We start from the raw sequence: 25,723 nt of genomic DNA on the forward strand, positions 1-25,723 counted from the left end.
TTTCTCTTGTGTGGTCAAAGTGTCAGCCTTGCTGTAGCTAAGCCACTAATAAGCCTGATTGAACTGTCGGCTAGTGTGTCTCTTCTTTGGTTTACAAATCACAAAACAGTATCAGCCAGTGTTTTGCATACCAAACTGTAGCGTTCAATGTATTAAAACAGGGCGTTTGCATGTGTTTGAGCTTTTGTTAAGTGGATACAGCTAGGCTGCTCTCGCATGCGAGCTGCTTTCTTTACCAAGGCGGTGACAAGGTGAACGTGACAAAGCTTCGAACCAACCAGCTTTGTTTAAACGTACGTTGATAAGGCGCGAATTTTTTTCCTACACATTGATTAAAGTCTGTGCTCTATTGCATTCTGGCAGGATTTTACCCTCGCCAAAGGCTCTCTTCTGGCCACCTGAGGGCTCCAATTCGCCTTGCTGTGATTGCCGTCAGTGAAACTCGCGTTAAAAGGGCTTTGGTTGTCTTAACTGTGGAGAGGAATCTGCAGTATAATTATCATGAAGTAAACATGAAGCCCGTCGTGATGGCTGTTTGGCAGTGGCGTTCGGCTGCTGATCCCCAGGTCGGAGGTTTTTCGATGCCGTCCGCGGCGGCCGTATGTCGATAGAGTCGAAATACAAAAACGTCCGTGTGCTGTGCGAAGTCAGTATATCTTAAAGATATGCTGACTTCCACTACGGCGTTCCTCGAAGTCAATTTGTCGCTTCGGGACGTCAAACCCCACAATTTACAAGGGATCATGAAGCGGTTGTATTGGTTTCATGAAATTCTTGTCTGCATGCGTAAACCAATGAAACCATTGAAGCAATATAGGTATAGTTGCTGACTTGTTTTGTGGCGGGTTATGATGAAAGTATGGGAGAATTCTTTGTAGAAAAACTCTCATTGTCTGATTTTAGTTCATTGGTGCGGAGCTGCCCTGAGCTATTTCTTCTGCTGTGTGGTCTTTTATATGCCTAGCTACTGCAAGCTTTGTGATTTGCCTGAGGTCTGTGGTTTGTTACTCATCCATCAGATAAAAAAGGAACTGAGAGAATCTTGACAATCCAGGTGTGTTACTGCACTGACTTGTCAAGCTTTTGGTTCATTACAATTGAGAGCCCTGGCACTGAGGTAGTTTACTCAGTGGTGCTGCTCTGTATGTGCGCAGGCTGTTTGACAGTGCAATGAAGTACTATGGCTCTTTGCAGGCATGGCTGCTTGTATTTTTTGGTAAACCATTGCACCGCTGACAGCTGGCGTTGTCCCTGCTTCACATTGTACATTTATTTTGGGGTACAGGCTGTTCAACAGTGGTTTTCAACTTCTTGCCTACTCAACTTCTCAAGTTTTGGTAAGCACGCTTTGCTGCTGTCACTTTTTCTTTCACTTCATGCTTTCTTGTATAGGTGTGGGCTGTTTGCTAATGTTCATTAGCATCCCCATTATTTGTTTGACCTCTAGAACTCCAACTGTTGGCCGGAGGACCAAGGACCTGGGCTATTTTCACGTAAATTGGTCGCAGCACCTTGTACTTGGTTGTTCAGACGACTTGGCCTAGAGGTTGTTGCAGTTCTGAACTGAGCATCTGGACTAATGCTTTTTGTGCAGTGGTGTTTGTAATCTCTTGCCCGCAGTGCCATCATTTGAGGTTCATCGTACAGATTCGAAAAGACTTGTTTGGCAGTGCAGTGTCAGGAACCTTACACACACGCAATTGTATTTCTGTTATCTTTCAGATGGGCTCCTGTGTGGCATATCAAGGTGAGGTCCAAGATCTCCACTATCTCTGGTGTATACTGAAATGATGCAGGTATTACCAGGACAGGAACATCTCTGCTATGTTTTCGTGTGATCGGGCAAGGTGCCAGCCATCAGCCACTTTTGATTCAGCCACATCTTGCAGGTAAAAGATAGCCTGTTTGCAAGATGCAGCTGAGAAGGTTCTGTGAGTACAGTCTGCATCAAAGTAAGGAAGTGCACTTGTTGACTGCTTGGCTTTCTGTGTCCATGCACGCTGTTTGAATTTTGATTCTGTTAAAGACCTCCACAGTGAATGACTTCTTGAGTTTATGGTGAGCTGTAACACTCTGCTCAAATGTCGCTCACAATGACATCATAGGCATCTATGTTTTTAGTTAGCTTATTTTCTTGCCTGCTCTGTCACTCTTTGCCATTGCCTGGTCTTACTTGCTTCCGACTCTTCGTTGGCCATTCTACGTGCACCTAGCTCACTGCTTTTGGTTCACCTGATATTTTTCACTTCTGCAGGCTGCTGAACAGAGTTGGATTTGACTTCCCCATGTTACCGTCTAGTTGGCATCCTCCTTGCAAGAAAAGCTATTTTTGGAACACCTAGCTAGCTCTTCACTGCCATCCACATCAGAGCAACATTGCTCATCAACGCATCCATTGTGAACATCCCAAGCAACCACCGATATCCTTCGGACGGCCGACAGAGGTCTGTTTCGGATGTTCTGTACGTCCGCTGAATATCCGCAAACAGCCGGTAGACGTCCGTCGGCCGTCCGAAAGGTGGCCAAAGGTATACGGTTCGCCCGCCGACGGACGTCCAGTTGAGTACGTCCATTGGCGGATCTTCCTCGAATATTCGCATATATGGTGCATGCGTGCTTTTTTTCACTCCGCGCGATGCAATAAAACCAAGAACAATTTGATGCATAGCACGCATATTTTATTGTGGTTGATGATACATCAGCAGAGCAATGGGTTATATTCGGAAAATTTCTTAAATGTGACTCTTCAAATGTGGCAAGCTTGGGACACACATCCGTAATCTTCCCACCCACAGGATTTCTGAAATAAAAAGAACGCGGCAAACATCAGTCATGTGAAATAAATGGCACAATGTAGCAGCCCAAGTAAAAACATATTGGAACCAATTAATAGAAGTGTTTAATGCTGCAAGTATAAAAGACAATGCACATTAAAAAACAACTCAATAAGTATAAGGCAATAACAGCTCTCACTTTTCCACACCAAATTTGACAATGTATCTGTTCTTTATTTATTCTCATGGGCCTTAGGGCACTAACCTGCGCATCACTGTACGCGACTGTGCACAGAAAGCCGCAAAGCTTCCATTGCGAACCACTGCGAACTACACGTGCTTCCTATGGTCTGCCTTTCGCGCGTTGTCACTCTTTATATAGGCACAGTGAACCTAGCGATGCCCTAAAAATTAACAAGATGCTAAAATACTCCGTCCCGCAACTTTGAAGATGAGTGGGAATTAGCCGCGCGAGTTGAGGGCTCCCGCAGCTGTGTGATGTAGGCTCCCGAAAGTGTGAGAAGAGCACACACTTGGGGAAGCCATCTCCTCGCGCTTACTGCTCCCACTGTCCTGTCAACGAATGTTATATGAGCATGCATTGTCCTAGAAGCAAGTTCCAAGAAGTGTACTGGATACATACCTTCGTAGGCAATCCCATGTGCTCTAAGCCTTCTTTAAACCAAGGTCGACGCAGTACGGGATTCCGGTGCTCCACAAGAGCTTCAGGCGCTTCCCGTATCTTTCGAATTGCTTAAGTTACATGCTACTTTCGTCCACAGACCGAACAAAGCCACACATTATAATAACAGAGCTATAAAGCTCTGCGCGACAGCACTACGCAGCAAATCAACAACAGCGCAGCGCTACGGAGCCGTACTGATGGATTGGATTGGACTGACCGCGAACTGACATCTATGATGATGGTGATAGCAGAATGCACGGGAGGTTAGATACGAATGGTTTCAATGGCAAGTTTAGCTAGCAAAACGGTGGACATGTCGCACAACTCCACTAATTTGGAGAAGTTTTATAAATATAAAACTAGTCATTAGTTCTTGCAAAATTATGCAGCACCTGCTTCTCCTCTTAGATAAATTTAGCTCGTTGGCGGCTCTTGCACTGCAGGTAGGAGTGGAATCGCACCAATTTACAAACATCTTCGCGTCAAACCCTCCAACTGATGTAAATAAAACAGTATACATACACGAACGACACGAATTTTCTGTGAAATAAAAAACGTCGATACTCATGGCCTGGGAAAATACTCAGCCTTACATCCTTCGGACGTACACCTCGTCTCTCATGCGGATATACAAAAGTGGACACTGTCCGTACGTCCGGCTGATGTACGAATACGGATATCCGAAATCGGATTGCGTTCGTACGTCCGATGGACGTCCGATCTCGGCAAAGGACGTTCGGATCTAGCTCGTACGTCCGACGGATATCTGTGGTTGCTTGGGATGGCCCGGGGCTGAACAAATTTTTGACTTAACAATTGGTTGCTGCTCGACATTTTCCCGCCATCCAACTGCTTGCCGTTTCGATGTCAGGCAAACCAGTGAACCTACCTCCTCCATGACTTCTAACGTTGATTTTCTGGTCGTTTTTTTTTGGGGTGGATGTATGCACTGGACTCAATCAAGAGTAACGCAGTGACTGAAAAGTGTTCCATTTTCATACTTAGCACACGCATTAATGGCTCATTACTACAGCCATACATCCCTTGTAACCTGGGCTCATTGTTCTGGTCATTGCAAATCAGCTTTCAGCTCTCTTCCCACGAAACAGAAAAAAGTGCTTGTAGAAATCTATAAGTCATCTACACCAAGACGTTTTGACGCCAAGACGCATAGCCAAGATTTTATATAGCCGTCCGAAGCCTTGAAGAACTCCTGTAACCTAGGCTAATGCAACGCTATCTGTCAGCTACAAGAGGTTTTTCTTGAAATCTTGTAGACTTCTAGCTTATACCTTGTTTAGCTGTAAAGAAGTGTTTTAGCTCTTCTGTAGCTGGGGCATCCAATGCTAGTAGTTAGCTAATAGAAGCCTTACCAAGCTATATATAGATGTATTTTAGCCATTTTGTATCGGGGGTAATATGTAATGCAGTTAAATGAAAAACACTTTACGAAGAGCCCATCCTTCACATCTCATAAGCAATAATAACTAAAGAAAGTACAAACGTCTTCCTTGCTGAGGAGATAAAATGTGTGCATTGAGGGCGTGTGAGAAAACTTGTTGCTTTGCTGTCTCTTGCCCCTCTTGTCTGACTTTTGGCTTGTTGTCGGCAGATTAAAAGTATATTTGCTTCAGCAGAAATCTAGGTACCAGGTAATTAGTTCATCAGATAATGCAGCAGTTTCTTTTGCAACAAAATTTTGCATATCAAAAGTGCAAAAGAAACTGCTGCGTCATTTCATGTATTGGCTGCCTGGTAGCTTGACCTTGCTAAGTGCAAACACTCCTTTAATTTTTAGACAACTGGCCAAATGCGACGCAAGAAGGAGAAGAGAGCACGGCAACAAGTTTTCTCATACACCCTCAATACCCACATTTTTTCTCCCAAGCGTGCAAGAGATCTGTATCTTCTCTTAAACTTGCTCGTGGGACATCAAGATGAGCTCTTCGTAAAGCGCCTTTAACTTTGGCTTCTGCGTAAATATACGTAGATAGTGAAAATCTGTCAGTCTTGCAATGCTTCCTGCAAGATGAAAGCTTTGGGCAGGCAAACTGTGTTAATTAAAGGAGGAGGAGGAATAAGAGGAAAGGCAGGGAGGTTAACTGGAAGAATAACCGGTAATTAAATGCATTCATTGTAGAACTGCAAGTAAAATCCACACTAAAGAAATAAAAAGAAGAAATGTAGTTGGTTCATAATGCAGGCTCGGCTCTTAAGCGCAAAAAAAAGAGCAAGAAATAGCATCAATCAAAGAATGAACATTTTATTGCCTCAAAACAACATGCCTGCTACTGAAGATTAAAAAAGTGACACGTTGAATCAAAACACATCACAAATACCTGAACAGAACAAAAAGTGTCACATGGTAGAAACAGCTGACAGGCGCCTGCTATATACATGGTAGGCACCAGGCCCACGTCTCCCATGATGACTCCAACACATATGTTTGCAGTCTACAGCGGGCATAAAAAAAGGCCATGATTACTGAGTGAACAGAAAAATTAATGTCAGTTTTCAGTGCTCTATATTTGAGTCTGACTGCGTGCGTGTAAACAGACAAAAAATACGGAAGGCAGCCAGCAACTAATAACTGTATATTGTTCACAAGGGTAGAAACTTGGGCGAGTCGGTAGCGGTGATCCATCCGGTATGAGAGGTAGCGCTAAACGGGACAAGAGACAGAGAAAGACGCACACAACACAGGCGCTAACTTCCGACTGACAGAAACCTAGGCAACCAAGACGAAAGTGATCCTTGAGGGCTAACAGACGCATGCGCCCGGAAAAAAATAATGAAAATCAGGTGAACGAGGGACTACGGACACGTACCACTCAGCGATTGTTTAAGAAGGCCAGCTCTCTTTTGGATAGGGAGATAGACGGCTTGCTGACACATTTATCTTTCAAAGCAGGATACATGCTGCTTCAATAATTTCACGTGGCATACAACCTCACTCCTTACAGCGCAAAACCAGATTACTGCCAGTAAAAGTTTTGAAGTTGTTTTTTGTGTTCACGAAGCCTCTCATTCCAGCAACGACCAGATTGACCAACATACCGCTTCCCACAAGAGAGTGGGATCTCATAAACAATGCCTTCAGTACATTTCACAATTTTTTCATGTGATTCATGGTGCACTGCAGCTTTTGAGGACGTTTATCGGCAGGCAGAGTTTTTTTTAGATAGTGCGCTGAGCTTTTCAGGGGCTGAAAAAACACGCGAGCGTTCGCTTTCGTTCCAATTTTCTTGAGATTTTGGTACAGGCAATGAATGTAGGAAATAACAGGCAGTTTTGCCTTTCTTTCTTTCTGAAGGCACAGACGGTAGTTGATCTTCCTGGCGCTTCTTCAGTATGCCTTCAGCGACAAAAACCAAGTATCAGCTGTGTATAGCCTGCTTCATTGAACCTTGCGATTTCTTCGTGAATGCTCTGGCTGATGAGGTGGGGGCATGAATTTTCCAGGGAATTTTTGAAACATAAATTAATAGTGCCTCGTTTTACGAGTTTAGAATGCGCACAAGTGTAGGGGAGTAGAGGTTTGTTAGCGCGAGGTGAATAGCTCCAACACACGTGGTTGTTTAGGAATTTAAAACGGATATCACGTAAGTGGATCTCGTTGTCTCTTGGCATTTCGTTAGCAGCGGTGAAAAACACTTGTACATTAGCTAAAATACTGAGTCCAACCTGCTCTAATAGCGATGGCATACACTCAACCAAAAAAAAAAGGAAATCGTCAACGAAACGAAAGATTCTGACCACATGTGGGCTGGTAAGCCGCTCTTGGAGGCTCCTGTCAAGATATGCCAAATACAGCTAGGTCACCAAGTACAGGGGCCAGACAAGACTCAATGCACGTTCCCTGTTTCTGAATGTGTGCAGCGCCTTGCCAATTTATGAAGGTGGAGCGGAGATAAAAGTGGAACAAGTCTAAAAAACTGCTGATGGACAAACCGGATTTATTCGTAAATGACACAGCACCGAAATGATGGATGGAATCTTCGACTATGGTAAGCCGGTTATGATGGGGCAAGGAGCGATAAAGATCTTTCAAGTCGATGGAGAAACCAAGAAGGCTCATGTCAGAAAGAGATTTCACAGCATTCAACACTTCCTCTGGTACTAGAAATGGGCCATTTATCGACAACATATTTAGTTCTTTTAAAAACACAGCGATTGACTTCTGCCAAGTGTCCTGTTCGGAGCTGATGTACAAGAGTGTTTTTGTACATCTTGTACTATCAGCAACGAATGAAACGCCCCAGACAACACACCTATATCCTAAGGACGTCCTTGGGAAGTCCGCGGCAGGACTTTACGCACATCCCGTGGATGTCCCGAAAAAATCCTGAAAACATCCGAAGTGAAACGCTGAAAGAAGTCCTTCGGATATCTGACGAGTACATTTTTAGGAACTTCGCAGGACTGCAATAGGACGTTACTATTTTTATTTTTTCCTTCGCCAGGACCCAATATAACCTCATGCCCTTTTCAAAAGTGTCGCTACTGGTCACGCATGACTGACCAAAATACCAGAAGCAGAAGCAGTGCCTTATAGCCGCAACAGAACCAGCTTCAGCTTCTGGCATGTCAGCCAGTTGCATATGGCCGAGAGCGATGCTATAGTAAAATCGACACAGTTACAACACAGGCTTGGATTATGCTGCACAGTGAATTAAAACACAAAGCTTTGGCTAATGTAGTTTTATTCAATATATGGGGCATGCTGATGATCTGGCAGAATGCTGATTCACAGCTGAATTTTATTTTTTAATAAAAGCACATGAAACAGAACAACTCACATAAAGGAAGCACTAACACAGCTTTAACAGCTCCTCTCAGGCATTTCTCGTTATTGAGAGCAAGGTCATGGATGGTGTGCGCATAGACCTTCCTTCGCAATGTGTGTAATAGGCTTCATTAATTTTGTTTAGCTTGTCTGGTTAGTATGAGCCAAAATTATCACGTTTTCAAACTTGAAGCAGTAGGATTCCAATACGATAAGTAACCAAGCCAACCCCAGATGCAGAGTTGCAAAATAGAGATGCAAAATAACTATATGCCTATAACAGCAGGTATATACATATAAGTCATGTAAGGTCTAAACAGGCTTCAGGATGATTATCTTGCTCACAACAAAAAATATTAATTACACTGCAAAGGGCATGACATTGAAACAAACAGTAGCGGCATACTGTAAGGCATAAATATTCTATGACTGTCTTATAAATAATGAACGCAACAAAACACAAATATACCACTCAGTGCCTCATTGGTCATATGGTGCTCGGCTGCTGACCCAAAAGACGCGGGTTCGATCCCAGCCATGGCAGTCCCATTTCGAAGGAGCCGAAAAGTTAAGAGGCCAGTGTACTGTGCAATGTCAGTGCACGCTAGAGAACCCCAGGAGCCCTCCACTATGACATCCTTTATAGCCTGGGTTGCTTTGGGATGTAAAACGCCAAAAAACAAAACTAAAAACACAAGCACAACTTTTTTTTTACTGAAACAACAATACAAGCATACGTAGCAGAGATGAAAAAAATCTCGATCACACTGCACATAGCATAGCTAAAATTAGGCAAATTATGTGACTGCAATAAGGCATAGGAACTATTGCCTTATTTAGAATAATCAATGTTCTTAAAACACAAATGACCCTTTCTTGCTATTACAGTAATACAACCCAACTACACAGATTAGAGATTAAAATATTAACATAAGCACTATTAACTATTAACATAAGGAAGCTTTCAGATTGACATAAGGGTGCCTCACTGCAGTGAAGGCTTCCTTACTGAGGTAAGGAAGCTTTCAGAGTTTGGGGGTTACTTTCACTTGCCGCATGTGCCATCCGTGTTTCCCGCCGCTGGAACCTTGCTGAATACGTAAAAAAAGATACACTCGTTACGCAACCAACATGCAGTAGGAACGTCAATAATTATTTATAATTTTGGCCCATAAAACGGAAAACTGGCTAATACACGCCTCAAACCAACAAGCTAAGCCAATATAACTTGCATTGTTTCCATGATTGTTTCAGTAGTGCGATGACGACGGTGGTGCCATTGAGCTAATGAGCAAAGAGCCTTTTTTATGAAACATGCACCTTAGACAAAAATAAAACTGTGATCCTAAATAAAACAAAAAATAACTGCAAAAAAGCATGTGTGTTATTAATTTTTATGATCACTGCTCTAAGAGCACGAACAGGTGGCCAGTTGTTTTTGCTGTGGTGGCACTCGTCGTCAGTGGCTGTTATGGTCGGAAGGCGGGAATACAGTTGGCGTCAAGGTGGTTATGTTGTGAGCTTGGAGGAGCAGATTGTGTAAGCACACCCTCGACCGCTATAACAAAACGGGAATTAGACTATTTGAGCCAGGTTCAGTTAGAGTAATTAGGTCGCCATTCCCTAATTTCGAAGTTTTAAAGCTTAGGGTTTCTGTATTCAGCTAATGGCCCTTTTGGAATTGCTTATTTTCGTCCTGGTTTTAACGGTTTTTTTTTGGCTCTTTCAAACAATAACTACTGGGTTTTGTATTACTTTGTGACATCTTGCGCTTATACATCGCATGGATTATTGTTTACTTGTTGCAATCAGCTGTATCAAGCCCGCTAGCCAAAGACGTCGGATAAGGACAGTGGAGCGTTCCACTCGAGCGCTCATGAGAATTGCATGGCCACCTGCACGATTCAGACCCTCTGATTATAAACACTTCCTTATAACATCCGATCTGCGACTGCTTTCGGGATGATCCCACCGCGGCTTTTATGCGGACGTCATGTCCGTAAAACGTTCGAGCCGCGACTGTTTCCAAGATAATCCCAGTGCGGACTTCATACGGATGTCCCAGGGACGTCCTGTAAGGGATGTGGGACGTGCGTACATTTTTGGGACGTCCTGCGGACGTTTGGTGTTGTCTGGGAAGCCCGTCCACCGCCACCCGAGAAACACTCGGGCCCCTAGCAACAACGAAGCTAACGACGCCGTACGCCGTTGCTAGTGGCCCGAGTTTTCTTAGCAACAACGACAACGTTGCTAGTGGCCGGACTTTTTAAGCCTAAATTTTGACGTCACTTCCGCCACATTCTCGCCAATGCACTGGGAATACGAAGGGCCTCTCCTTAGTTTTCCTTCCTCCGGCTCTGATGTCATACCCTTGTCATATCTTTTGACCATTCTGCTTGCTTTTGTTTGAACCTCGATTCTGCTAGCCCTACTTTTTCCTCGTTGCTTGTTGCTCGAGTTCTTGGTGTGCATCGTTCGTGTACAGTTTCCGCTTTTCCCTTTTGCCAGCGCTTCTGTGTAGTTTCGTTCGGTTGGGTGCGGTTCTGTCGCTTTTGCCCCAAAAGGGCATCGTCTGTGGCCATGGGGCCCCCGTAAGCAAAAAAGAGGTGTGCGGTTGCACGATGTGCGAGCGATAACCTGTCTGGCGGCGTCACATTTCATCGCTTCAGCGCGACACCTGAGGCGAAGACGAAAGAAAAAGGCACAACGAGAACTGACTACCGTATTTACCCAATTCCAACGCGCACCCAATTTACGGCACAAAAAAAAAATTCAAGCCCCGATTCTAACGCGCGCCCGATATTGGTAATGAAAAAAAAACTACAAGCCCCGCTTCTAACGTGCATGTATGTGTCTTCCAGGAATGAAAATAATTTGCAACCGTTTTTATATTTTAAGGAGAGATGCGGGTGAAAAAACCTCGATTTTTTTCGATAAAGTCGATTTTGTATTTTCTTGCGTTTTGTATTCCCCCAAGCCTCCTCTTTTGTGTATAAAAAAATCAAAGCCGATAATCAAAGGGAAGTTAGTAAAAAACGCAATTAAAGCACTCGCGGTGGCTCGCGAAAGTGCGAATTTCGGGAACGCGGCATTTCGCTCCACGGCGTCGCCCGCTCTTGAATTTTCGCGGGAAGCAGGCCTACCCATCTTCTACCAGAAGCCACTTCGGCAGCGGCGCATTCTTGATAAAAATACGGGAAAAAAAAGATCGTTTCCCGCCTGAGTTGAGCGTCGCGACTGGCCCTTCAAATCACGTGGTACGATCGGAGCCCTTCCATTGGCTACGAGCATTCCACCGCACGGTCGGACGCAGACGCTCATTCTTCGTTCTGCCGCCAGCCACCGAGACGTGAACCAACGCTTCTGCCCGCGCTTTTCTCCTTTCTCTGCTATGGATATGACTGAGAAACGAGATTTTCGTTCACGCAAGTTCCTGACAAAGCATTAGTATAAAGGAAGACGCCCCAAGCGCAAGCGGAGAGCTCCGGTGACGGGAGGTTCGTCTGCTGCTAGGCGTACCTGCGGCAACGGCGATGCACCATTTGGATCCTTCAAGCTTCTTGCGGAGCATCCATGACTTCGTCAGTGCATCTGAGCGAAAGATAAAGATGTTCAACGGCCAAAACAAGCGTAAAAACGAGCTCTGTTATCTGTGAGATCGGCATGATGCACGACCTCGTCAGCGGCGCGGCGTGCCCCGCCTGAGGACGATGTAATCTCTGTCAGAGAATCGGCCGCAAAATAGAAAGGACTCTCATCGTTTTTGGAACTTTACCGCCGAAATGACGCGTTTCCAACAACCGTTGTTTCAGTAAAGCGGAAAGTTGAGCAAGTTGGATAACGTTCATGATGTAAAAAATAGCGCCGGTGGCTCAGTGGTAAGGCGCCCGTCTACCGAGCCGGAGTACCCGGGTTCGAACCCGACCGCGGCGGCCGCGTTTCGATGGAGGCGAAACGCAAGAGGCGCCCGTGTGCTGTGCGATGTCAGTGCACGTTAAAGATCCCCAGGTGGTCGAAATTATTCCGGAGACCTCCACTGCGGCACCTCTTTCTCTCTTTCTTCTTTCAGTCCCACCTTCCTCCCTTCCCTTACGGCGCGGTTCAGGTGTCCGCGTAGATATGTGAGACAGTTACTGCGCCATTTCCTTTCCTCAAAAACCAATTTTTTTTAATACACACGGGACGGAACACGCTTGTCCGCGTCGTTTACTTTCCGTCCCGTGTGTTCCCTGTGCGCTATTTTTTACATCATAACCGTTGTTTCATCAACATATTCTTCGAGCCGCGTATCTCGATCGTGCAAAGGCAGTGATGAGGCGTCCGCCCGCGGCAGTGCACGGGATACCGTCGCCGTGAACGTGGTCCGTGGTAGCTAAGCACGCGACCAATGACAAGCGCCACACCGGTTGAAAACGGCTCCTTCGACGCAGAAAACGACGAGCAAACGTGCTCCCATGTTTGCCAGCAGTTAGTGAGCTCCCACACATCGTATAATGGCGATGACGATGGGCAGCTATGGGGCAGTTTCGGTTTGCACTTGAATCCAACGCGCATGCGATTGAGACGTATTTTCCCCGAAAAAAGATGCGCGTTGGAATTGGTTAAATACGGTACCTAAAAATAGCGTTGGTGGTCGGCACTCGTCGTGTCTTCTTTCTTCGTTCTCGTGTCGGGTGTCGCGCTGAAGCGTCGCGGCGTTCAGCAGTTTATTTTTCCCGCCAAGTAGCACGTGACGCTGACGTCTCGAATATGACGTCACTAAAACACGTGACTTCAACGTCGCGTTTTTGTTTTAATTATGACATCACTTTTTAGTTGTCCACGCATTTCGAAGACTCCGCTGGCTGCGCACCATGAGCCGCCATGTTTTGAACGTATGGGCTTCTATGCAGCCTACGCTACCATAGTACCTTGCAGGGACTCTGGGAACAAAAACGTATAGGTCCAAATTTGAAGAAGTGGATATTTTGTGCTCTGCTTGTAAAACGGACACGGAGACCATAGAGCACTTGGTTCTGAGGTGCGCAGAACTCCGCCCAGCCCTCCCAGAGGGGGATGCAACGGCCATAGAGATAGCGATGGGATTTACTGGGGAGGACGGGCGAGTGGATGGGAAAAGCGTGACATTGACGAAAGGGAGGTTGGAGGATTGGTGGCGGAAATCAAGGGAGGGGTGAATTTCGAGGGGAAAAGGATAAACAGATTAGACATTGTAAGAGCGAAAGGGAAAGAAAGGGAAAAGAAAAATAAATTAACAATGGGGAAAGTATAGGCTAGGTGGCGAAAGCTACCGCCCGGTACAAAGGGTAAAGCCATTATCGTCCATCCATCCAGCCCGCGCGCGCGCGCGCGCGCACGCGTTTAAAGATTGGTGGCGCCATTTCCTAGGCGGCAGAGTATCTATTGGAGGAGGAGGATTGTGCGTCATTTCCTGGGGCCAGATTTCGCCGAGTGTCCGCTCTTTGCCAATATCTTTCTCTATGACTTACCTTGCAGCTGCTTAAGCGACAGTTCAAGTAGCCACGCAGAGCACGTTGTTTGCCTGACTGACTGCATAGCCAAGGCCAAGCCCAGCCAAGCCTGTGGCCCATCACGACTTTTACGCACGTAGTTCCCGTTTCTCTTTCGCTTGCGCGACCGCGGTTGTCGCCTGCTGCGGCGCCAGCGCGGCGGCGCGGGAGGCGCGGCCGCAATGCGTCATGTACACAAAACTATTCTCAAGTACCTTACTTTCTATTACTTTTTAGTATTTAAAATTCAATGCAAAAGGCGGGAGGGCAGTCAAAAATCTCAGTCTCGCAACCACGGTTTTTCTCCCGCACTTGCAACCGTGCTTGAAACTTGAATACAGTTCACAATATTGACCAAAGGTGGCACGACATTCAGTAAAACCCGCACTTTTGTTCACTTACACTGACGTTTTTTTAAACTGGAAAGCTTACGAAGAGTTGGCGGCGGTTTTTCAAGGACCCATGACCTGAAAGCTGCTGCAATCGGTTCGTAAAATTGTTCCACATCATTTTCATCCTCGTCTCGGGACTTTCGAGCCCGAATTTTGCGTGAAATTTTCCAGTATTGCTCCGAACGCGGGGCGGACGCCTCGCTTGGCCTCGCGCCAGGCATAGCTCGACCACGGAACGCCTTGGCGTAGCCCAGGCGTAACCACCCGATTCGTGCAACGCCATGGCCTCTCTCGACGTCGAGCGTGCCTGCAGCAGCATGGCTTACCAAGTTGAAGGGGAAGACATCACGCCCCAAGAGTTTGCTACCGATCCGAGATGGACCCGGGCATTTACGGCCCACAAGCTAGCGCACCCAGCTTCGTTATCGTCCAAGCAAGCCGTCTCTGCCACGGCCTCGCTACCCAAGTCTTCGCCACCGGCCGGCCTCGCCACACCGGCCCAGCCCCAAAAAGGCAAGTCGTCTTCGCCCACTCTACCTAAACTCAAGCGCCAGGCTCCGCTACCCAAATTGCCTACCCTGGACCTGAAAGTTATATTCCGACCCAACGGAGGCCTAGACCTTCGCCAGCACAACGGGGGCTTCCTGCTCTCCCTTCTGTGCACCATATTGAAACTCCCCGTGGAAGCTGTACGTCAACAGGACATTATCCGTATAAATACCCGCAACAACACGTTCACCGTGAGTTCGCCTTCAGAAGAGCGCGCGGCGCGCTACGTGCAGATCACCTCGCTACTCGTCGGGGACACGACATACCCGGTGAAAGCTGACATAGCCCAACCCGACAACGCCATCCGAGGCGTACTCTACAACGCCATCTATGACCAGCAGGCAGAAGAGATCGTCCACGACCTTGAAACCTACAACAAGAGTGATTCCTACACCATTTCCGACGCGAGGCAACTGGGCAAGACGAAGTCGATCCTTGTCACTTTCATCAACACCAAGAAGGTCCCCGGGCAACTCAAATTCTATGGGGCAATCTACAACTGCTACCCTTTCTTGGCGAAAGCCGAAGCATGCTTCAACTGTCGGAAGCCCGGACATCGGAGCGACGTGTGTACGGATCCTCGCCAAAATCTCTGCCGCAGATGTGGGGAGAATCATCCACCTGCCCCCTAGTAGCACAAAATGTCGCCAGAACGTTATGGCAATGTCGCCAATGTTTTATAATGTTGTGCAACATACTCCAACGTTACAGCAACATGTCCATAAGTTGGTCAGGATGACACTCTCTGCTAACATTGCAGCCAAATGCTCAAAAATTCGTTAGGATAACATACCATCTGCCAACTTTGGAACAACATCGAGAAGCAACGTTGAGGCAATACAGCCTGATGAACGTTATTATAATGCTTGAACCATAATAATAAAGCAACATTACAAATATATTTCAAGCACAGAGTTCCAGAAGTTTTCTGACTGTTGCTACATAAACATTTTTTTCAACTAGCAGTACTTTGCAACTAAACCTCTTCTGTTGCGCCTGCTATAAATTGCATGCACAGCTCGATTAATATGTCGCAAAGCTTTGTTTATTGCCTATTCGCCACTGTCAGTCTTGGGACACCCTTCAGGAACGGCTATATAAGCTTGACTCTATGTTATTCGCTCGGAGGTGAGTGTATGAGTTACATGTTGTACTGTATTGTGGAGCTCAAGTGTCGGTCGCTCTCGTTGGTCCTCGAAAAGCGCTATGATATGTTGTGAAGCTTACCAATTGGCAGGCCTGCATGCTTGTGCAGGGTTGCTAAAATTTTCAAGAATGTTACATATGATGTTATGAAACATTGTGGCAACGTTGCAGCAATGTTGTACATATGTGGACACAACATCGTGGGAAATGTAGCAGCCATGTTTTTCACGTATGTTGTCTTGATATTGCCAAAGGAGGACACTAGCCACGTTAATGCAGCCTAAATAGGTAACATTGCTGCAATGTTCCAGCAGCAATCTGTGCTACTAGGGCCGAGCCACCCACGTGTGATGTCAAATGCATCCTGTGCAACGGATCGCACTTTACGGCTTCAAAAGAATGCAAGGTTCGCTTCAACCGCACGGGCAACAAGAAAGCAGGCACCACCGCCAACTCTACCAAAGAAACGGAGGGGGAGCAGTCGTCGACCCACCGGCAGTCACGAAGCCGGCAGCGGTCAAACTCGAGAGGCCGCGCCAACTCCCGCTCCAAATCCAAGTCTGGAACAAGGAACAACTCTACTCCACCGAAAGGAACAAGGAACAGATCACCGTCCTTCCCACCCCTGGGCAGCGGAGGCCAAGCGTCCGAAAAACAGGTGAGCTGGGGCCCGCGATCTCCCTCCTTGGTCCGCGAGAATAACCAGCTAAAGACACAGCTAGAAAAACAGAACAAGCAAATCCAGCAACAAAGCCAACAAATCGAGAACCTTAGCAAACAGCTTCAACTACTAATGCAAAAATCAACCACCCCAGAAAAGATGGATATCCCCAGATGGATATCCCCAGATATCCTCCCCGTGAAACGCAAGGCTAAGGAACCGACCTCTACCACAGCCGATAGCGCAATGTCCCTCGAGACAATCTTTAGGGCTATTAATATCATCGAACAAAAGATAGAAAACATGTCCAAGGAAACAAAAACTTGGGCAGCAACAGTCAACAGCCGCTTGGCAGCGCTCGAGCAAAAGATGAGTGCACAAGATGCTGTCATTGCTCACCATCAAAGCAGCCTAGACAAACTCTCCTCCACCCAACCCACATTCAACCCAATCGCCCCCGCTAAGTTAGTTCATGATGGAAGCAACACGCAAGGAACTTAGAGTGTGGCAGTGGAACTGCAGAGGTTACCGCTCTAAACGCAGCAACCTGCAGCTCTACATACAATCACTCTCCGACGCGGAGATCCCAGCGGTAATCGCGTTGCAGGAGACGCAAACCCCTGCAAAACTCCTCAAATACACCCCTCACCAACCAAACACATCCAGCACCCCGCGGATAGCCACCCTTGCGGATAGCCTACACCGCTACAGATCACCCAATCGAACAAGAAAATATAGACTGCCACTTGATAGAGCTCCTTCCAAAAACTAGAAGAAGCTCTAGCTTATTCATCCTCAACACGTACAGCGCCCCAAAAAGCAGCGGAGCCCCTCTTCTCGCCGTCATTAGAAAAGCGTTAAAGATCAGCGCGAAAAACCCGCTACTAATCCTAGGAGACTTTAACGCGAGACACATAAGCTGGGGCTACAAGCATAACTGCCGAAAGGGATCACAACTCTGGACATTAATGCAAAATGAGGGCCTAACTCTCGTTAACGATACACAACAGCACACGCGCATAGGAAACAGCGTGCAGCTAAACACCACCCCAGATCTCACAATCACCAAAAACATCGCACAATGTCAGTGGGTCAACACGCAGATCTCCCTAGGCAGCGACCACTGCATCATTCAAACAACCTTCGTACTGAAGTCAATCACCCCCTCTGTAAAACGACAACTTACAATCACAGATTGGGATAAATTCAGGAATCTCCGGAAGGAATCCCCTGCTGAGATGGAACATCTTTCAACATGGGTGAATACGCTCACGAAGGACGTCGGAAGTGCCACATCCCAAGTCCCCAGCCATCGGGAAACGGACATCGTGGACAGCAGACTTCTTCACATGTGGGAAGCACACTCCAGTATGCAAAAAAGGTGGCTCAAAAACAAACACAATAGACCTCTAAAACTAAGGATAGCGGCCTTAGTAAAAAAGATTGAGACAGATGCAGCACACTTAACCCGTCAACAGTGGGGCCAGATTTGCAACCTCATGGAGGGAAATCTGGGACTGAAAGACACGTGGAAACTTCTACGTTGCCTTTTGGAACCAGAGAACACTAAAGCCATCCAACAACGTAACGTAACCCGCATCGCTCACAAATTAGATGTGGACGACAGCACCCTGATCCAGAACTTAAAAGACAGGTATCTCACAACCACACCTAGGACCCCACTCCCCCAATACTCAGGCCCTCCGAACCCCGAGCTCGACGAAGACATATCGACGTGGGAAGTGAGGGCAGCTATGCACAAACTGCGCACCACGTCGGCGCCGGGCGGAGATAAAATCACGAACAAAACGTTACGGAACCTGGACCAAAATTCGATCCAAGCCGTAACCAAACTGTTCAACAAACACTGGAGGGAGGGCACCCTCCCCCCGGAATGGACCCACGCTAAGGTCACCTTTATTCCAAAGCGAGGAAAACCTCTTCAATTGGCGAACCTCCGTCCCATATCGCTCACCTCATGCCTGGGGAAACTCCTCGAACACGTTATTCTCCACCGTCTCCAAAACCACATGCACCACCAGGATCTCTTCCCCCATACGATGCTGGTATTTAGAAGCAACTTGTCCACGCAGGACGTGATGCTTCAGATCTCCGACGAAATTCTACACCCTAGACACGCCAAGCGCACGAGAGCACTACTAGCCCTAGACCTGACGAAAGCGTTTGACAACGTCCAGCACACAGCCATACTAAGCGCCCTATCTGACTTAGGCGTAGGTACTAGAACACACACAAAAGAATCGCAAACAAGCACCGAGACATGCGGGAACATGACCTAAGGCGGTTAGTGCAAGCATTCGTGATTAGCAGAATGGTATACACACTCCCCTATCTTCACCTCACAAAGATGGAAGCGGACAAAGTAAACTCGTTAATAAGACAGGGCTACAAATCGGCCCTAAATCTCCCACAAGGGACCTCTAACAACAGACTCCTCCGCATGGGGGTCCACAACACTCTACAAGAAATTTTCTCAATGAAAACTTTAATTACAAAAATAACAAAAGCGCAAATGCAAAAATAAAAGCATGACCAATAAAAAAAACCGTAACTGAAACCAATTTAATAATTCTGAGCTGCGTGCATGCATGCATGCAGGGCGTTGCCCTTTTCCCCCTTTTGCGTGGACAGCGTAGTGCAATGTGCTCATAGTGCTTTGTGCCTTCAAGGTTTCCGCAGACAGTGATATGATTTCTCCATTAAAAAAGATTTTTTTTTCAGTGCTTACGAAGAGTTATCGGAGGCGCTCGAGGCGCTGCACTGACATTTTTGGTTTTGGTTTTACAGGGTCGGCTACTAATTGGCTATGAGGTCGCCGCAGTGGATGGCTCCAGATGATTTCGACTGCGAAAAGTGGCTCGCAAGAAGGTTCAAAAGCACGTGTCTTGCCCAAACCCGATCAACCGTGAAGAAGCTATCCAAAAGCGTCGGCTTTGTAATCAATCTGTAGTTCCAGTCGGGTTCGGTTGTTATCTGGATAATGCGTAGCGCTGAGCTGAGCAGAGATGTATATATATGTGCGATATTGAGGAGGCATATATCGCGCGTTGTGTGGCAAGTTTGGTCGGCCACGAGTAGCCAGACATTGCACATCCCATGCTCGTGGTTCGTGCATGTGCGGAAGATGTACAACATCATGGCATATGCTACATACCATGGATGTCTGCCATGAAGTGACACATACTGCTAACGCTCAGTGGACGTTATATTTAGACATAGACATTTGGATCTATCTGGTACGTCGGATGCAGCCCAGGTAGCACCGAAACATTGCGGTAATGTTACATTTTTGTTATGCTCAAATGTTATTTCAATGTAGTTAATGTCCTTTTTTCTAATGTTTTTGTAATGTTACATATAAATGTTGGAATAACCTTTACCAAACATTCATGAAACATCTAAACAACATAGAACTTTCTCGAAAATGGTAAAGCAGCCCCGCACAAGCGCGCAGGCCTGCCAGTGGTGACGGCACACAACTTACAACACTTCGCAAGAACCAACAACAACAACCTTCTCCATTACACTACACCACAACATTCAACTCGTATTCACTCGCCATGAGTGATAGTGGGGAATGGGTAATAACTAAAGTTTTGTGACAAAATAATGTGGCTCTTCATGTAATCTATGGCGAGTACTATTTAAGATATGTGGTTACAAGGCACTGTTAGTTGAAAAACATCTTTACTCTAAGAACAGTGAGAAAATGTCTGGAAATCCGTGCTCAAAATATATTTGCAATGTTGTTTTATAGTTGCGACTCTAACATTATAATAAAATTTAGAAGAGTATATTAAAACAATGTTTGTTTAGAACGTGAAAGTAACGTTTCCTACATAACTTATAACGTTATTTAATGTAAAGTTCAATGCAACATGTAACATATTACTCCAACTTAGATAGCATTTTTATAACACTATTCTAATGTTCGGTGCTACCTGGGAGGTTTGTGGTTAACTGGGGAGGTCTAGAACGTTGTGCAGACATCCAGCTCGACATTTATCAGATATATGTGGATGGTGTAAGTACGCCCAGTCTACGTAGCCTAGAAGTCTGTATAAAGAGAATATGACTATACATAGACCAACACCCAGGTGAAAATTTCTAACTGGTTCCAGTCCAACTGGTTTAAGGAACACATTTCCAGTTGTTGCAACTGGAAATTTGTTCCTTAAACCAGATGCGACAGGAACAAGTTGCAATACGAGATGCTGCTGGCACCTGTTGTAATTCCAGATGCAACGGGGACCTACTGCATCCCAGCCACAGACTATGGAGTCATCGGAACGTCCAAGCAATCCAGCTGGTTTCACGAGGGTTGCTATCAAGGAGTACGCAGCCTCTCCACAACAGCTCAGTAAAGCTGCCCTCTTGTCGGCGTCACTCGTCAGCTTGTTCGCTGCGCAGCACAACTCAATGCGCTCCACGTATTCTTCCTATGAAGAATTACGATTCAGATTAAACTCGCCCGCGCGACTGCCAAAAGCCATTTCGCCAACAACGTCTGTCCTCCCCCGCAGGGTTAGACAGTGCCTCGTCGCCAATGTAATGTTCGCACAGCCGGAGGCAAACGTTTATGGAAAAACAGCGTACAAGAACAGGTTACATATATAGTCAAGTGGGAAAGGGCGTTGAACGTCACATGATCAAACACGATAACACATCCGGTGATCTTTGGGCACGTGGCAGTATCACGCTACACAGAATAGCCATATCGGCATGTTATCACGTTATCACAGGTACCTCCACCGGTCGTACCTGTGAATGACCTTGGGAAGGTGGCAACAGTGCTTCTGTCAATATTCCAGCATCTTCATGGGCTGTATCACTGTCAGACACACCTATGCTTGTCTGTTGGTCGGTCCTTTCAGATGGAGAGCAATCAGGGTTGGGGATGTCCGGCCTGGAACATTAAGAACCTTTTTTGTATTTATGTTAAGTGGTTTTCGAGTTAAGTGATGAAGCATATATGAGACACAATATTCGGGTGAGCCCCAAATGGAGAATATTGATGCAAAACACTTACCTAGTTCTCTTGGCCTTCATATGAGGCTTGCTTCCCGACAGCCCCGGCACAGCATTCCTTTTCACAGCTTTTCGCTCCTTCTTGGGTGGTTCCTGCAGGTAGACTGGGTAACTTGGGAATATTGAAGGTATGGCATCTGGTTTCAACTTTCGTATCCTCAATCCTTCCCTGAAGTCTTCAGGTTTGAAATGCAAGCTGCAGACCTTGCTGTGGTCGCTCGGCACCCATGGATGTTTCCCTGGGCCTGTGAATATATCTGTGTGTATAATTTTGCATCAAAAAGTTCTGGTAGCAGGCAATGGAAGCAGAAAATTTGCTAATTATGCGGAGACCACTGCATGACACATAAGGAATGCTTGTAAGCTCACTATCTGATCACTACTTCAATTTACTGCTGGCTGTATGCGTTACCGACAGCTGCACTTGTGCCTGTCGCCTTTGATGAGAACGACCATGCTGTTCTGTCGGGTTAGTCATAGTTTTTTCAAAGCACAGCGTTCGCACAAAAAAAGAGTAAAATTCACTAAAACAAGCTTCTAATCAAAACAAAACGTGTACGTTTTGAATCCCTGCCATGGCCATGTGCACGGCTTGGTCAGGCTAGAGCATGACAAAAGGCAAATGCAGTTGCTCAGCTCTGTAAGTGGCGTCCACGAGCCTCGCTGGTGTTTCCAGCCATCAGCAAACATACTATACCAACACAATACTCTAGCTTTCTAGCTGCATATTGTAGACAGGTAGACACGTGACGTGAAAACTGACTAGTCATTTAGCCGATTCTCACGGTGTATGGAATTCAACTTTCTCAGCAGCTTACCTTCTGCCTGTCGAGAGATCTTCTTCAACCACTCGTGTTGAATTCGTTTCCGCTGCCTTTTCATTATCAGCAGTTGGAGTAGCAATGCTCGCCTCCAAGAACATTCGAAGCAAAATGGAAAATGTCACCTCTAGCATTATTCTTATCAGTTTTCATTCAGTTGGATTGCTTCTTTTCATTTTATTTTCCCCATGTGAAAAGCTTATGACACCCAGAGACATATTTTTGATTCCTTGAGAACAACAGAATTAGGTTCTATCTGCAAGCCTGATCAATCTGAAAGGCACCACCCAATCTGGTTTCCACCCCAGATCCGCTATTGAAAGTCGCCGCTATGCAACCAGAAATGAGCATTTCAGCAGATTAAGATATTAAATGTTATGATTTTGGCAACCCCCTTAGCCGTTAAGGCATTGTCATGTCCCATGCTACGAATACAAAGAATAAAAAGCACATGCTTGAATTTGTGTTACAGGGCCTCTTAAAGCAATGCACTTATTTCTACAACCTGTGCGATCTTCTCCTCAATGCATCACATAGCCAAAAGTAAGAAGAAATAAACAACAAGGAATCAAAACAACTCCAGTGCATTGGTCAACCGTATAATTTTAAAACATTTCCCTTAACAACAAACAAAAAGCTCTCTCATCAATGCCAAGGTGCACATCATTCCAGATGAACGCACAAAAATACCGGAAATCACATTCCTAGCATAAGTGGAAAAAAAACGGGGCACACTTCTCTGAATCACACTTGCAGAGGTGAGTCAAGTTTTGTTATTTAATCTCCGCAAACGAGGAGAAGTGCTAGTTCACTGTAGATGTCCTTCCGTCGTCACCATGTTCATCGTCATCCGACAACAATTCAATAAGAATGGGTGTCCTAGGCCGGACTGGCATTATCTCAGCAACTATGAAGCAGTCGGAGTCACTGAACTCCAACTCTTCGACGTCAGCCACATCACTCCGGTGGTCGCTAGGGCCTCGCTGACTCGGGTCTGGCATAACTGAGCCCAATGTCACGGGCGCCCGCCCCGTCAGTGCCAGCTGGCCGCCACCATTGTCATTGTCCCCGCGTGCCGGTTCCAGGAACTGGGCTGCTGGCGAGCCTCGCGCAACCACATTGGCCCGCGTGCTATAACCAGCTACGCAGTCGTAAGGCACCATATCGAGTGATGATGAGATGAACACAGCCAGTTCATGCTGGAAATGGGCCGTCCGCTCACCGAAGAACGGCCGCACGCGCTCGGCAAAGACAAGGCTGCACACCTCGTAGCGGGTGACGAGCGCCAGCAGCAGCTCGGTGGTGAAGGCCCGTTCGGCCTCACGGCTGGTGCCCTGCAGAAAGGCGATCAGCCCGCGGTTCAGCCATGGGATGAGCCGGTGGGTGCGAGCCGGGTTCTCGCGGAAAAAGGCCAGCGTGGAGCGGCCCGCTGAGAGCCAGTTGTTAGGCGAGCACACCCACAGGTCCAAATCATACAGGCTGCGCCGCTCGAGGTAGGCACCCGGCGGTGGGCAACGACGGGGTCAGCAGCGGTTTGCATAATGGCGGCACGGCCCGACATTGACCACGAGGAGCACACAACGAGGGGACCGCAGTAGCTTCGCAGGGGGGCGCTGCGGACGCCACTGAAAAGCGCCCTCTCCGGCCGACTCCGCACTTTTGTCCGGGCAAACCGGTCTCCCTCCCATTGAGTAGCTGCGCGAGCAGCGCGCTTTCTCCTGAAAAAAAAAGCCAGTTCTGCACGTACTTTGCACGTGTTGGCCAGCCTGCAAATCTCTTTGTGTAGTCGCGGGCTTTCTCCCTCGTGCTTGAAGGCTGACGAGCTTCAGAGGATTAGCAAAATGTACAGGGGCGCTAGAAAAAAATGCACGACGCCCACGCGCTTCGCAGTCGGAATTTATCTTCAATGCGTTTTTATCTCGGTAGTAACAAAAAGACGCTAGAGTGGTACATTATTGTATCACGGATGTCTCCAGCGTATTTTTGTTGCGAGCCAAGTACAAGCGTGACGAAAATAAATTCCAACAGCGGAGCGCCTAGGCACTGCGCTGTTCGCATTTCTTTCTGTCGCGGCAGTACGCTCTGAGATGTAGGTTAAAAGGAATAGTGGACGTAAAATTTTTTTTTCGCTGCGCAAACTTGAAAAATGAACTGCTAGTGGATCAGGCCCACTACGTGAAGCAGATTGTTGACGAAAAAGCCGGTACCGTAACGGTGAAATGTGTATCGCAAGTAAATGACGAGGTCATTTAAGACGTGGAATTCGAGGTAAATACCATTTTTTTTTGGCGCGGCCATCTTCGCAAGATGCTTAATTTCGTTGGGTGGCTGAGCAGTTAGGTGCATGCAGGTTTGTTGGCCAAATAATAAGGATTTTGTTACGTGTTTCGCTGAAAAATAATGGGAATAATTTTTAATTTAACTTAAAATAAAGTGGCCTTAAGGCGACACACGAGGCTGAGGAGAAAAACGAAAACACTCACGAAATGCGCCTACCAGCTTCTTGCTATATACGGCAAAGAGAAAAGATGCTCTAGTTTGATCAATCGCTACAAAGGAGATAAGCGGTTGGTATATTTATTTTAATGCCGATTACAGCGCACGCGCATCCCCAATTTATTTGCAGAGCCATCGCTCATATGCAAACGCTCATTCATGTGCAAGCAAACATTTTGATTATTTTTGTTTTTAGAAATTTTTTACATGTAAAGCAACTTCGAAAATTGAGCCAGGCGTCACAAGTCTGAACATTGAGGCGATCACTGACCTTGCCTCACACGCGTCTGCATAATGCCGCTAGCTGTAGTAAGTCTCCAAAATAAAAAACGTCAAAAAAAATGAGTTTCGTTAGCGCGAGCTTTACTAAACACTGCATGCTTAGTGAATTACAGCAAAAACTACTCAGAAATAATATTACGCGTGCAACATACCAAACGTGTTTAGCAACAGGAAAAAGCTTACTTCACCCTGCCCATAGCAGTTATCGAGGCCTGCCGTTTCTCGTTCTCATCCATTTCATACCCAACAATTACGGACAAAAACATTTTTTAATAGGAAAAAGTGTATGAACGCCTTTTTTTATATACTGGAAGATTTCACTATAGCAATCTCCCATCGATAGGCTTGCATTTTTTTTTCGTATTAACGTTTTTCCTATCGGCAACTGCTCGATACGAGCGATGAAAAATATTTAAGATTTTGCTGCATATAGAAAGGGTGAACCATTACCTTCAATATTTCCGGTGCTGTAGTTTACAATTTTCCAATATTAAATTTTTTTCCCCCAAGAATGTAGGACACCTCCAGGAAATCTGTAGAATTCCACGGGCAGTCCTTAGCCGTCGATGTTC

The 25,723-nt window shown here is 46.4% G+C and overlaps 1 protein-coding gene and 1 long non-coding RNA gene across 2 annotated transcripts; both read right to left on the minus strand.

Moving 5' to 3' along the window:
• Positions 1–2,653: 2,653 nt before the first annotated feature.
• On the minus strand, positions 2,654–4,235 carry LOC149338313 (uncharacterized). The gene is made up of 2 exons (XR_016283730.1): positions 3,418–4,235; positions 2,654–2,800 (listed from the first exon to the last, which is right to left on the minus strand). It is a non-coding gene; the product is annotated as an uncharacterized LOC149338313 (long non-coding RNA).
• Positions 4,236–20,492: 16,257 nt separating this feature from the next.
• On the minus strand, positions 20,493–25,517 carry LOC149338314 (uncharacterized). The gene is made up of 2 exons (XM_089547603.1): positions 21,554–25,517; positions 20,493–21,430 (listed from the first exon to the last, which is right to left on the minus strand). Exon 1 carries the CDS (start codon positions 23,534–23,536, stop codon positions 23,177–23,179), a length of 360 nt encoding a protein of 119 aa, XP_089403729.1. The 5' UTR covers positions 23,537–25,517; the 3' UTR covers positions 20,493–21,430; positions 21,554–23,176.
• Between the last annotated feature and the right edge of the window lie 206 nt (positions 25,518–25,723).

The sequence above is a fragment of the Amblyomma mixtum genome, chromosome 6 (assembly GCF_055824585.1).
Source record: "Amblyomma mixtum isolate Tamu chromosome 6, ASM5582458v1, whole genome shotgun sequence".
NCBI lineage: Eukaryota > Metazoa > Arthropoda > Arachnida > Ixodida > Ixodidae > Amblyomma > Amblyomma mixtum.

Coding starts and splice junctions, on each gene's coding strand:
- LOC149338314 (XM_089547603.1), bottom strand. CDS start 23,536: ATGGTGCCTTACGACTGCGTAGCTGGTTATAGCACGCGGGCCAATGTG.